This window comes from Melopsittacus undulatus, chromosome 2, assembly GCF_012275295.1.
Source record: "Melopsittacus undulatus isolate bMelUnd1 chromosome 2, bMelUnd1.mat.Z, whole genome shotgun sequence".
Classification (NCBI taxonomy): domain Eukaryota; kingdom Metazoa; phylum Chordata; class Aves; order Psittaciformes; family Psittaculidae; genus Melopsittacus; species Melopsittacus undulatus.
This window is the reverse complement of record NC_047528.1, coordinates 10,557,127-10,569,942: the sequence shown is the minus strand read 5'-3', so window position 1 is coordinate 10,569,942 and position 12,816 is coordinate 10,557,127. Positions and strand designations below refer to the sequence as shown.

The 12,816-nt window shown below is 39.9% G+C and overlaps 1 protein-coding gene across 3 annotated transcripts in view; it reads left to right on the top strand.

Moving 5' to 3' along the window:
• SESN3 (sestrin 3) overlaps positions 1-12,482 on the top strand; it is a 37,060-nt gene extending 24,578 nt beyond the window's left edge. The window contains exons 3-10 of one of the 3 annotated variants that reach the window (XM_031049507.2): positions 1,052-1,249; positions 1,964-2,146; positions 2,524-2,760; positions 4,187-4,334; positions 6,560-6,675; positions 9,269-9,459; positions 9,876-10,020; positions 10,827-12,482. In XM_031049507.2, coding sequence (XP_030905367.1) covers positions 1,052-1,249; positions 1,964-2,146; positions 2,524-2,760; positions 4,187-4,334; positions 6,560-6,675; positions 9,269-9,459; positions 9,876-10,020; positions 10,827-10,913 — 1,305 coding nt within the window. In that variant the 3' untranslated portion in view covers positions 10,914-12,482. Of the gene's footprint in view, positions 1-1,051; positions 1,250-1,963; positions 2,147-2,523; positions 2,761-4,165; positions 4,335-6,559; positions 6,676-9,268; positions 9,460-9,875; positions 10,021-10,826 lie in introns of all 3 variants that reach the window. The other 2 variants (XM_031049506.2, XM_031049505.2) reach the window with 2 other exon arrangements.
• Positions 12,483-12,816: the final 334 nt, after the last annotated feature.

Here is a 12,816-nt window from a genome sequence, read left to right as displayed (position 1 = left end):
GTGAGAAATGAAGAAGGTGGCATGTTTCTCATGTTTCTTTGTATGTAACTTCTATATAAGATGTAATGGGAAAATATTTGAGACACGGGCCATTCATCAGCCCATCATAAAGAAGGAAAATATAAGCAGAATATTTCAACAAAAGCATTTTGTTTCTTGACTTTAGGCACTTTGTTTCTTCATGTGCAGGAAACCAGCTAAAATGTCTCATCTCATAGTGTGTGCAATAGTAAGCTGGTTAGTTTAATACTGTGCTGTTTCAGAATAAATACCTGGTATTCTCTTATTGTGCTTGTAACTTCAGTGGTGAACATGTTGAGAATGGCTGCTCTTGGTGATAAACACTGAGTAATAGCACTAATACTGTGTCAGGGCTTGCAGTAAAGGACCTACTTACTCTTTTGCTGTTTCATTTCATCTCGTGCCCAAGGTTTGGATTGGTTGGAATAATTAAAGAACAGCTTTTGTTTAAAGAAAGCATTAAATTCCTATTCTAAATAATACTTGAATGTTATGGACAAATTAGCATTTGATCTCCTCTTCAATTATACAGGCGCAGAAGGGGTAGATTGCCAGGGCTGTTTCTGTAATTTGGTTACATAGCCCTGTTCCTCTCCATTAATTTTGAAATTGGTTTTAGGGCTGAATGCTGGGGTGGTGTGTGTCTGTACAGCCTGACTTCCATAAAGACTTGACTTTCCATTAGCTCTTGCTTACTTCCAGCTCTCTGTACAGGTTTGACATTAAGCATCTGCAAGTTCAGCTGTCTTGGAAAGACCTACCGAAAATGGCTTTTGGGTTTTGTAGAAACATATTAAAAAAACAGAAGTACAGTGTAGAGTGTTGTTCAGTTCTTAGTATACAAGTAGCATCTCTATGTGCAGATTTGCATGCATGCAAGCGTGTATATTTACAAACATATGTCTGGATCTCTAGCATAGCCTGTAAGTTAGTACACAAGTAAACCTTTCATAGTGCAATGTGTTTCTCTGCAGGTCTAAAACTAGAGGAAATCTCTTTCTCTGTTAAGTTCTTCCATCTTGTTTTCAAGGTTATGCAAGCAAATGGTTTGGATGAACGTACTAATCTTCTTGTGGAAGAATATTCTACGTCTGGTCGCCTGGACAACATCACACAGGTCATGAGCATCCATACTCAGTACCTGGAGTCTTTCCTGCGCAGCCAGTTCTACATGCTGCGCATGGATGGGCCCCTTCCTTTGCCCTATAGGCACTACATTGCTATAATGGTATGTACCAAATGGCAATATATTTTCTTCTGTGACCTTGAATTGTGTATTTAAAAGAGAAGAAGAAAGGAAGACTTTAGAAAGGAGAGACTAGGGTGATATTTTGACAAGAGGCGAATTTGTGTAGTTGATCTTCATCAGAATAAAGCATGCCCAGCCAGAAGGTTCTCAATGAGAAGGGAGAATTGGCACTGTACGTTTCCCTGTTTCCCACAGTGATACACTTCTCACATGCCCACTAGAGTGGGGTTTTACAGAGTACAGTGAAAACTGTGTAACCTTATTTCAGGATATTTAACCCTCAGTGTGCAGCAGTAGGTTGAGATGCAGTGGACTTAAGTCACAACAAATGCCAGATGGACACTAGGAAAACATTTACCATGAGGATGTAAACAGGGGCCAGGAGAGGTTGTGTGACCTCCATGGATGGAGATGTTGTCTGGACAAGGCTCTGAGAAACTTGATCTGAGTCAGCCCTCCTGTGAGCAGGGGCTTGGACCAGATCGCCTCTAGAATTCTCTTCCAACCTAAATTAGATTGTGCAATTCAGGGTAATGTATCTTTATTGGAGAATCCTCCATATGTATAGAAATGAATATAAAATATGGCCCTTTGGAATGAAATTGCTTGGGGGGTTGTGTGTCTTCCACCTGCAGCAAAATCGGATTACACACTAATGTGCTGCACTTTTCCCTCTTGTTTTAACTGTTCCAGGCTGCTGCCAGACATCAGTGTTCCTACCTAATAAATATGCACGTGGATGAGTTTCTGAAGACTGGTGGGATTGCAGAGTGGTTGAACGGTTTGGAATACATTCCCCAAAGACTGAAAAACCTGAATGAAATAAACAAGCTCCTTGCACACCGGCCCTGGCTCATCACAAAAGAGCACATTCAGGTACCTGCTCAGCCCTGCCCTGTTACAGTGGTAAATGTCCGGTAATAAGAACTGCTCAGAACTATGCAAGTGTCTGGTTAGGCTTCATTACCCTGAGTTAAGACACTCATGGAAGTACTAGAGCATCAAATAAGCCAATAAATACTCTAACAAAGCCAACAGGGTTTACTTTTCAGGAATAGCACTGGCTAAAATAACCCGAAAAGAAAAGAGGTGATATATGAGGTGTCTCCTTTTTCAACCAGTGCGAGTTTTGTGTGCAAGAGGACTATGGTATTCGTGGAAGAAGGGAATTGATCCCTTTTTAGAAGTGTTTTCTAGAGAAGTTGGAGTCCAAAAGAAATCTTATATTTACACTTTTTTTATTCTCATTTCAGAAACTTGTCAAGACTGGGGAAAATAATTGGTCTCTTCCTGAGCTGGTGCATGCTGTTGTCCTGTTGGCACATTATCATGCCTTGGCAAGTTTTGTATTTGGTAGTGGCATTAATCCAGAGAGAGATCCGGATACATCTAATGGAGTCAGACTTATAGCAGTCAACAACTTCTGTGTCTGTGATCTTGCCAATGACAACAACATAGAAAATGCATCCCTCACAAGTAGCAACTTTGGGGTTAGTGTTGCAAGAAGATTCTTTTGCTTGCCTCTGTTTTGCATTAGAAAACTCTTCCATTCTTTCCTGTTTGAATTTCCGGGTAGTTTGAAAGTTTTTGTCTACTTTACTGGAATGCCTGAGTCTGGTAACTCTTTACATTCACTCCAGCAGTTTTCAGTGTCACTTATTGAAAACCACATTGTAATGGTGGATGGTAGTCAGAGCAAGGGGATTTCAACAGTTAATCTCACAACCCATTGGGCAAGAGTAAAACTTGGCTTTCAGCTGAAAGCTTAAAGCCCCAGTTTCTTCAGATAACGTGTCACTGACTGAAGCATTGTAACATCCACGTTCCAAACGTGGAATAAAAAAAGAAATAGTGAAAAAAATAGAAAAAGAAAAAAAAGGCCCAACAGAAATAATAACAATAATAATTACAGTAATAATGATCATTTTTACTTCAAAGCCTACAATCACAAAACAGGTCAAGTCTCATACACTTCTATGTAGGGAATGTCTGAAATAAAATTACTTCATTCTTCCTGCTGGTGTTCCAGTCTTGAATCAACCAATAGGGAACTTTGATTGCTCCCTAATTAACTTAAATATGGTATTTTTTTCCTGAATGTAGCCCTATAATGCTTTGAAGACATGTCCTCGAGTTAATGCAGCTGAGGAATTGACCTCATTGCCTTTGGTGAAAGATCAGAATTATGAGTAGAGGCATTAGACAGTACAATGTGCACATGTGGGTACTCAGTTCACTTGCTGTATCTTACATTTCTGGGCTGTAAGACATGCTAGTTCAAATCACAGGGGTGTCTTATTCCCTGTTTGTAGTGGACAAAGGGCTGCTGCTGACTATGCTGCTTGCTGAGCAGTGAGTAACATACTAGGAAACAGTTATAGCTATGGGGACAAAAACAGAATCAAAAGGAAAAGATGGAAAAGAAAACCCAAACAACTTATCTTACGAAAAATCTGAATGATAAGTGCAGATCACAGAACCCCAAACCATCTATGTGGTGGAATATGTATTGGAAGTAACTGTGGTTTCCACATTCAAACACCACCTCTTCCACTGTTAATCCCACCACAGGATGGGATTACCACCTGGTAATTGTATTGGAATGTATTGGATATTGGATATGCAATTGTATTGGAATGTATTCCACCATTACAGGATGGGAATCCCACCACGGATATGGTGGGATAACCTACTGTGATAGGTTAGATTACACTTCCCAGCTCCCTTCTTCTCACTGTCCAAAAGCTGTGTGAAGCTGTTTGTCTGTGTTGTATGTGACAACATGCATTCTGGCTTGAATTTCTGTGTTTGCTGCTGCTATCTGTTTTTGAGAACGTTTGTTGTCAAGCATGAAATCTGAAGATGACACACGTTGTCTATCTTCTAATTTTGCAGAATGTCATGGTGTTTTTGCAGATTGCAGATTCTTTAAGTGAGCTGGAAGCCTTAATGGAAAGGATGAAGAGGCTACAAGAAGATAAAGAGGATGAAGAAGCCTCTCAGGAAGAAATGGCAACTCGCTTTGAAAAGGAGAAGAAGGAGAGTCTGCTAGTAATTAGTGGAGGTATTTGTGCTTTTCCAACTCTGTTCTGTTTGTGCTTTGTAAGAACTGAACACTTGAAGCCAGTTCAGTGACAACAGCTTTCTCTGCTGTTCTTCATTCTGTCTTTGTCTAGTGAGAGTCTAGTAAAGGTGGTCCTGTCACTTGCTTCACCTGCTTAAGATTTCTTCTTTGGCAAATAACACCACTCTTTTTGCTACTTGAAATTTAGCTTTTGTGTATTAACAAAAAAAAAAGCCTGCATGCTTCTCTAAAAAAACTAAAATTAAAAAGTTGGGTGTCATTTTCTCTTTCTTTATATGCCCTGTATCTTCAAATTCATTCATTCATGTAGATATTCAGTAAATATTTCACAGGTTTAGGTTATACAGTGCTTAGAACTTCACTGACACTCATAAGTAGCCTTCACATACAACATCTAGTTCAGGAAATGGACTGAGAGGAAACTCAGTGTCTTTACTATTTACTGCCCGCCTGGAAAGGACATTTCTGACTTGCCATTCTAAATGATGATACCACTGGGCTGTTCCACTGCCTGTTTTGTGTTAGGGATTCTTAACAGGTTTTTTATTCTTAAATGATGTTCAAAATTCTGAGCTGAAAGCTTCTTTTCCAGTATTCTTCATGTGGTCTGAAGGCCTTCATCTTTAACACACCCTGCAGTTAAATCTGCTTCCTGTAGACAGGAAGGTGGGTTTGTTTTTCCAAAGAAAGTGTACAAAGAAGGAATATGGAAGACAACCAGAATCTCCAGCTATTTCCTCATAGTGTAGGCTACTTGAAGATGACAGCTTGTGTCTTTCTAAGAAGTGACCCATAAAATGCTTCACATTTTACTGACGCTGTGAATTTAGATCTTGATAGCTCCCGACCAAATGTGTTTGAAGGTATCTGGTTTTGTGCACTGAGCCCAGAAAGGAGAAAGGCTGTATTGTGGATCAGCACAGAGATTGTGCTGTGGCTCTCAAAATCTCTGAAAGATAAATCCAGCAATGTCATGGCTGGATTTTAAGAAATGGACATTGTCTATTCTTACTCTTTTTCTTTGGACAGACAATATCAACAGTGCAGATAAACAGACACCCATTGCAGTTTCATTGTCAAATCAGGACTTTCCATGAGTCTTTGCAACTTCAAGTGTATACAGAAGAGGAGTTTGGGACAGAAGGGGCTTTTTGATGGGGTTGCTGGTAGTTTTGTTGACTCTCCTCTTTGCCTTTCACTGGTTTGAGTTAAGGAGTCTGTATGTGTTGGGCCTTTTTCTTTCACGGAGTTCAGTCCTTGTCAGGGGAGAGGAGCGTTTATGTGCAAGGTTTTTATTCTTCACTGAGGATTCACTGCAGCAGATGTTGTGCGAGCTTCCTCCTACGCAGTTATGTTTTGATTGTTTAATGAAGCAAAGAGGAGATAAAGCAGTTCTGCAATTCTTGGATTAACTGACTTTTCAAGGTGCTAACAGTGGACATATGGCAACTGTTCTGTCAATGCATGTGGAAGCGAGCCAGGATTTTAACATCAGGGTCAAATGCAGTCAGCTATGCAGCAGTCAACTTCTGCAGAGGTAGTTACACAATCAAGCCACCTGTTTATTTGGGAGGGAAAGATTGATTCCTGATAGAGAACCTGCGCTTGCTTAGTGACATGGTTTAGGGCTCTTTGAAGATGCTTAGTTACTAAAGCTTCTGGCAGAATTTCAGCCTGATGTACTGTAGAGCTCTTTGCTTTCACATAATCTTCAACTGGTATTTACAAGTGGAGTGTTGCATTGCTTGCTGGTTGCTCATACTCCAGGTTATAGAACAGAGCTGGTGTAATTCCTGACACCATACCTGCTCAGCATAGCAATCCTGTTTTGAAGGTACATTTTTCTGTTTCTTATCCCAGCATAGGGGCTTTACCAAAGGGATTCATCTTCCTGATTTAAGATACCTAGCCTCCCTCTGAAGTTAACACAGAGAAAAGTACACCTACAGACAGAACTTAGCCCTCTCTTCCCCTTTTTTTAGAAGTACACTAGATGTCTGGTGTAGACTGACATTTAGTTGGCTCACTGAAAGGGATGGATCCCATACAAGCAGGTTGGGATTGAACTGTTTCTTTACTTTGTACTGCTCTCTTGCTTTGCGCTACTAAAATTGTTCTCTAGCCCTGTAGTAGGGTGGTAGATGGAAGTCAGCACTAACTCTTGTGCTAGCCTAAAGCAAAGCATTTTGCTGTTTTATTCACAGCATTTGATGATGAAATAGTTTCTACAGATGTCTCCCGCTATATTGAAGATCCTGGATTTGGGTACAAAGACTTCGCAAGGCGAGGAGAGGATCATCTGCCAACGTTCAGAGCTCAGGTACTGTATCTTTACAGTACATTCACTGAAACCATGTTTGTATATCTCATAGAATCATAGAATAGTTAGGGCTGGAAAGGACCTTAAGATCATCTAGTTCCAACCCCCCTGCCATGGGCAGGGACACCTCACACTAAACCATATCACCCAAGGCTTCATCCAACCTGGTCTTGAGCACTGCCAGGGATGGAGCATTCACCACCTCCCTGGGCAACCCATTCCAGTACCTCACCACCCTAACAGTAAAGAATTTCTTCCTTATATCCAATCTAAACCTAACAGGGCAAGTAGCATAAAGTGGTTGTAGTGGGGCATATTTGTTGCATGCTCTTTTTCTTGTTCTGGTCCATTAAACAACTTCCATAAATCCAGCTGAGATGAGCATTTTAGTATTCAGTCAAGGGAATATTGAGCTTTCAGTCTTACTGCAGTTATTACCACAATTAATGGTTGAAAACCGTAAAGCACATCACTAAATCTGGCATAAAAGTGAAAGGTAGAAAAGAAAGAATTTCTTTTCTGTCCCTTCAGATGTTGTAGAAAGAAATCCACTGGAAGAACTCTTCATTCCTGTCCTTTTATCAAGTATTCTCTGTCCAGTGGTTATTAATACCTAGATGTATATATGAGAGCAGTTTGGTGAGTATCATTCTCATGATCATCATGATCCAAATCACTGGACTTTAAAGGTCAGGAAAGAAAAGGAGCTCCTAAATACAATTACTGAAGTTTATGGCTATATTTGAATATATTTTTTTAGTGCTGTTGGAAGAAAAAATACTCATTTTAACTGTACTTTTTCTTACATATTGGCATCTTTTTCCATTACCAGACTCGTAAACTTCATAATATATATAACAGGATCAACTTTCTAGGTGCTTCTGTTCCAGCTTATAAAGTAGATAGATCAGCAGTCTGGTAATAAATTGAAAGCAGTGGAAGAAATCTTAAACCAAATCAGAGCATTTCAATTAAAAACACAGCGGGCGCAGGAAAAATGGTCAGAAGATGTATCTAAGAATGTAAAATGAAGAATCCATGATCACTCTCAGGAAATGTATTTAGCTATATGGCAGTCTCTGCTGATCTGGGTAATTTATTCTCTGGTCTTTATATGAGCCTGAGGTAGGTAGATACTGCCAAAAAGAATAAGGCAGAGTGAGTGCCTGTAAATCAGACATTCTGCTTAACTACTTTAGGAGCATCAAGCTTCCATGGAAAAAAGCTCTACAGAAGTTGAAATTGAATCTAAAATATCTCTGCTCTTAAATAAACGGGACAGCTTCTGCCTTTGTTCAAAGGAGTCACCTTGATAATTTAACTTTACTAGTAAGTCCTACTCTTAAGCAGTTAGATATATATACCCTCAGCCTCCCAAAAGCTCTGCTATTAATGTTGCTCGGATTGCAGTAGCATCCCAAAACCTTGCAATAGATCTAATCCCTATTCTGATAAAACAAAACTGCCTTTATCTGTGTGGGTTTAAATTTAGTAGTAGAAACAGGTATTCCAGACACCACAGAATGTGTTTAAACTGTTTTTTTTCCCTTTTTCATTGTTAGTATGGATCAACTGCTGTTAGTAACCAGCACTTCCCCTTCATGAGGCTTCTGGCTTTCAGAGGCTTTTATGATTACCCTGGTGTCCTGGACACCTTTACAGGGCTGGTAGATACAACAGAAGTTCAATAAGCCTTACAGTCTTTTGGATTGGCAGGTGGAGACCAAATATGATGTGACACATTTCAGACATCACTGAATGCCTCTGTTAGGCAGTTGAATACTGTCCTGCCTACTCTTCTCCACTATCCTCATCAAAGGACCAGTCTCTAAAGCACCCGGGTGAGGACCCTTGCCTCACAGTAACATTTGAAACCAGCCAGACACAGGAAGGACGTGGAGATGATGCCCTCAGTTGTAAAGATAGCATCAGTTATTGAATGATTGAGCACTTGCCAAGGATGTGGGCAAGCTAACATGTTCTGTGTAACCACAGCATGGAAAGTGGTTGCACACTGCTCTGAAACAGGGTCATTCTCTCTGCTGATGTTGGGCCATCACTCTGCAAAGATTTCCCATTCTTGATAAGAGCAGGCAAGCTTTTATCCTTGCAATCTGGGTGCTTGTCTAAGACCAGAGAGGCCTGGATTTTATTAGTTTGTTCAAGGATGGTTTAGCACTTTACTCAATGATTGTACATCCCATCTGGAAGCAAATACTCTGTCTCTGCTCAGAGCTGTCCATCAAAGCCTCCAAGAAGATCAAGTTTTTAAACTTACAGGCCCTCCAACGTAGAATGGCACTGGTTGGAGTGGCACAGCAGACAGTGGAAAGTCGCCTCAGTATTTCGGAAGAAGCTTGGGTTTTTTCTTCTGTAGGGTCATGATACCTGGCTGAGGTTCGGTGTTGTGATTTGATATTCACTGCCAGGAAGCCTGAGGGAATGGAGCAGGTGATATGGATGAAGGATTCAAAATGCAAATCTTCTGAAGAGAATAAAGTTATAACTAGCAGACAAGAAAACCATTGAGCTATAGAGAGGATCAGATAGGGATTTCATTTGTACATTTATATATTTCCTTCTCTTTCTGCAGGATTATACTTGGGAAAATCATGGCTTTTCCCTTGTAAACAGGCTTTATTCTGATATTGGGCATCTCCTCGATGAGAAGTTTCGAATGGTATATAACCTCACATATAACACTATGGCAACACATGAAGATGTTGATACAACTACGCTACGAAGAGCTTTATTTAACTATGTCCACTGTATGTATGGAATCAGGTATGGGCAAAAATCCCATGGCTTTAGGAGTGTGTTTTAAACTGTGTAAACAGAATGAAAACTGAATCATGTGAAAAGCATGATTTTAGACTCCAGGTGTTAAAGTGGTGATGGTACCTCAGTCTGGAAGTTAGAGTGGTTTTGCTGGTGTATCAGTGCAATTTCTGCTTCCAGTAGAGAAAATTATTATGAGTATGGATGGAAACTTGACAGAACTACCTTTCTGAAGCCAGCATGTATCCTTTGTTCAGGAAAGACAGCATCCTAGTACTAAGCCTTTGAGATCCTCTGTTAATGGGGGGGGTTTGTAGTGTGTATAATAAATGCTCCAATTCCCAGACACAAAAACATAATGCTGCAAAAGACCATGCTTTTTAAAACTTATGTCCAACAGAATGCTTGCCTGTGTTATTTAGGTATGATGACTATGATTATGGAGAAGTTAATCAGTTACTTGAACGCAGCCTGAAGGTTTACATAAAGACAGTGACCTGCTACCCAGAGAGAACTACCAAGCGCATGTACGATAGTTACTGGCGTCAGTTCAAGCACTCGGAGAAGGTACGGATTTCAAAGCCAAACTGGCTTCAAGGAAACCCCCATGCTGTTTAAGAATTAAGTATGGTGACACCTTAGCATGCAGTAGCTGTCAAGTAAGCTGTTTTTACCCAGAAAAAAAGCAGATGAGATAATTCATTGAGTGTTAGATACCAGTTTTACAGAAATACTTCTTAGTGTACTGGAAATGCCAATTCTTTTACTTTGAGTAATCTCTACATAAAGTTGAACTGACAACTGTGAAAGAGAAGTGGATAAACTTGGGAATGCAGAAGCAGTCAACTATGCCAATACTTGGGATTTCGGGATCAAAAAGGACCTTAACTCATATATATGAGTTAATCTTCATGGTGTTTTGCATCAGTAAATATGTCAACCTGCCTTCACGTATCCAAGTTAAACACTTCCTGACAAGAATCAGTGCCTGTGTGCCTGATAACCTGTCTGTAATATAAACCATTCCTTAGTCTGTGCTCCTATATCGTGATCACAGATGGTAGTAAAGAAAGCAAAATATAATTCATAGAGAACTAATGCCATTAGGATACAAAAATGGTTTTATTGGGACTTCTGAGATGGAAGATTGCTGAAAGCAACAGCTGGGGCTAGTTCCTTGCAGTCTTGTGATGTGGTCTGATATTGGCATACAGCACAGCTGTTTGAAGAGGAACTGGAGTCCTGCAGCAGGGTACAGACAGAAAGAGCGTAGTTTCTTGCAGTGATAATTTACTAAAGTCTATACATTTTAACCTGAATGAGCAAATGATGCATTCAGAGGTGAACTAAATGACTGATTTAATTTCTAACAGGTTCATGTCAATCTACTTCTAATGGAAGCTCGTATGCAAGCGGAACTTCTGTATGCCCTTCGTGCCATAACTCGTCACTTAACCTGAAGCATCCGCTGGGCAGGAGTAAAGGAGTTTTACTGAGTATGTAAAGACCTTTTGAAATAGATACACACCAGAAGCTGTTTGTGATGTAGCATCAGGTTATTCAATTCTCTAGTGTCAAAGTTTAGCCGTGCTTCTTGGCGGCTGTAATGTGCAATGACGTGTTTTATTTTTCTTGATGCTTAACATTACTAATGATAACAAAAGTAACACTGAGGAGCACTACTCTGCATTGTTTCCGGCTGGATTTCTGCGCAGTGGTCAGGATCCTGAAACTGGTTTTGTTATATCCAATCCTAGCGCTTTGTTCTTTAAGCACCGGAGTGAAGTGCTTAGAGACTTCTTTTTCCAAGCAATCATTTTTCAGATTAGTGGAGTCCAGCAGGAGATGGGTTCTGCCTGAGAACACACCGCCACGTTGTGACCCGTGACGGAGACACGCGGGCTGCGTTGCATTGGATTGCCCACTGGATTCTCCTGTGTCTCCTGGAGATGGCTTGCCAGTCACTGTCTTACTACAGCAATTGAAGGTGATGCGAGATGTGGATGCGAACATTGAGCACACTGCTAATGTGAAATGAATCATGATAAATCCTACAGCATGCTACTGAAGTACAAAATTCATCTGCTTTGTCGTGCCCCTTCCCAAGAGAAGAGGCCTCACGATTTCCCATTTCAGCCACACTTACTGTGTTTTCAATCATGCATAATCTTGTTTTACTGACAGTCACCCTCAGTTGTCCTTACAATATCCATGTTCATCACGTGTTGCAATTTGTTTAGTTGGCACCTATAAAGTTAATACACAGGCTGACCAAAAACAGGGTGGTGGGTTTTTTTGCACTCTCTTCTTTCTCAATGTTCTACCTAAGGAAAGTAAAGGAAGGCTAGCATATCTGTTCTTTCATATTGGATGTGTAGAAATTTATTTCCCATAACTTTTTCATAGCATGAAATTTTAATACTTAAAGAAGTTTCTATGCATTAGTGTGAGTGAACAAAAGAAAAGTGCAATATTTAAAAAGAAAGCAAGCTTTTCTCCCTATCATGCCACTGCTAAAGTGTCCTTCTTATATAGCCATAAAGAAATTTTAAAACCAAATTTCTTTATTGTCTAAGGCCTAGCAGTTTTGCTTTAGCTTTTATGGCTTCAGACAACCTGATACTGAGATGCCAAAGCATCCCCAAAACAAAGCATTCTTGGACAACCAGTAATATTGGGGAAGGGAAGAAATAAGCTGCCAAAAATGTCACACACTTTTGTGCTGTTTTCTGTTGCTTTCAGCTAATTTCTAAGAGCACAAAATGTTGATATTTATAGCTTTATTTTGTATTGCATTTAATGAACCAGTGAAGTGCCTAAAGAGATGCTTAAACTTACCCAGTAGGATGCAAGTTGTCACCGCTTCAGTTTCCATCTGTTGGTTTGGGCTTTTCATGTTTCTTTGAGGAGGGTGACCTTTATTTCTGTTGCATACATTCAAAACTAACTGGATAGGTTTATTTTTAATGTGCCATTGAACTGTACAAGTTAATACAGGACTTTTTTCCATTGGTGATTGCAGAATAGTTTAGAAACCTACTATTCCTATTCTAACACTTTTCATTGACAAAATCATGGACCAGAACGCTCCTTAAGTCAGTTCTCTCTTTTCTTCCCTTTTCCTGAACTTTGCTGTGACTCCACACGTTGGTTTTTTCGCTTTATCTCTCTGTTCCAGATTGGAAAGCTAAATGATTGTACACTTTCCTGCACTTTCAGATTGCAGATTCTGCATGTGAAAACCTTTTGAGGAAGAAATTATGGGGTTTTTTTTAATGTAACGTTGGCTGTTTAGCAAACTACCCAATAGAGAGCATCAGAGAGAGCATTGGGTAAAACATCACATTTATTTATCTTGTATAG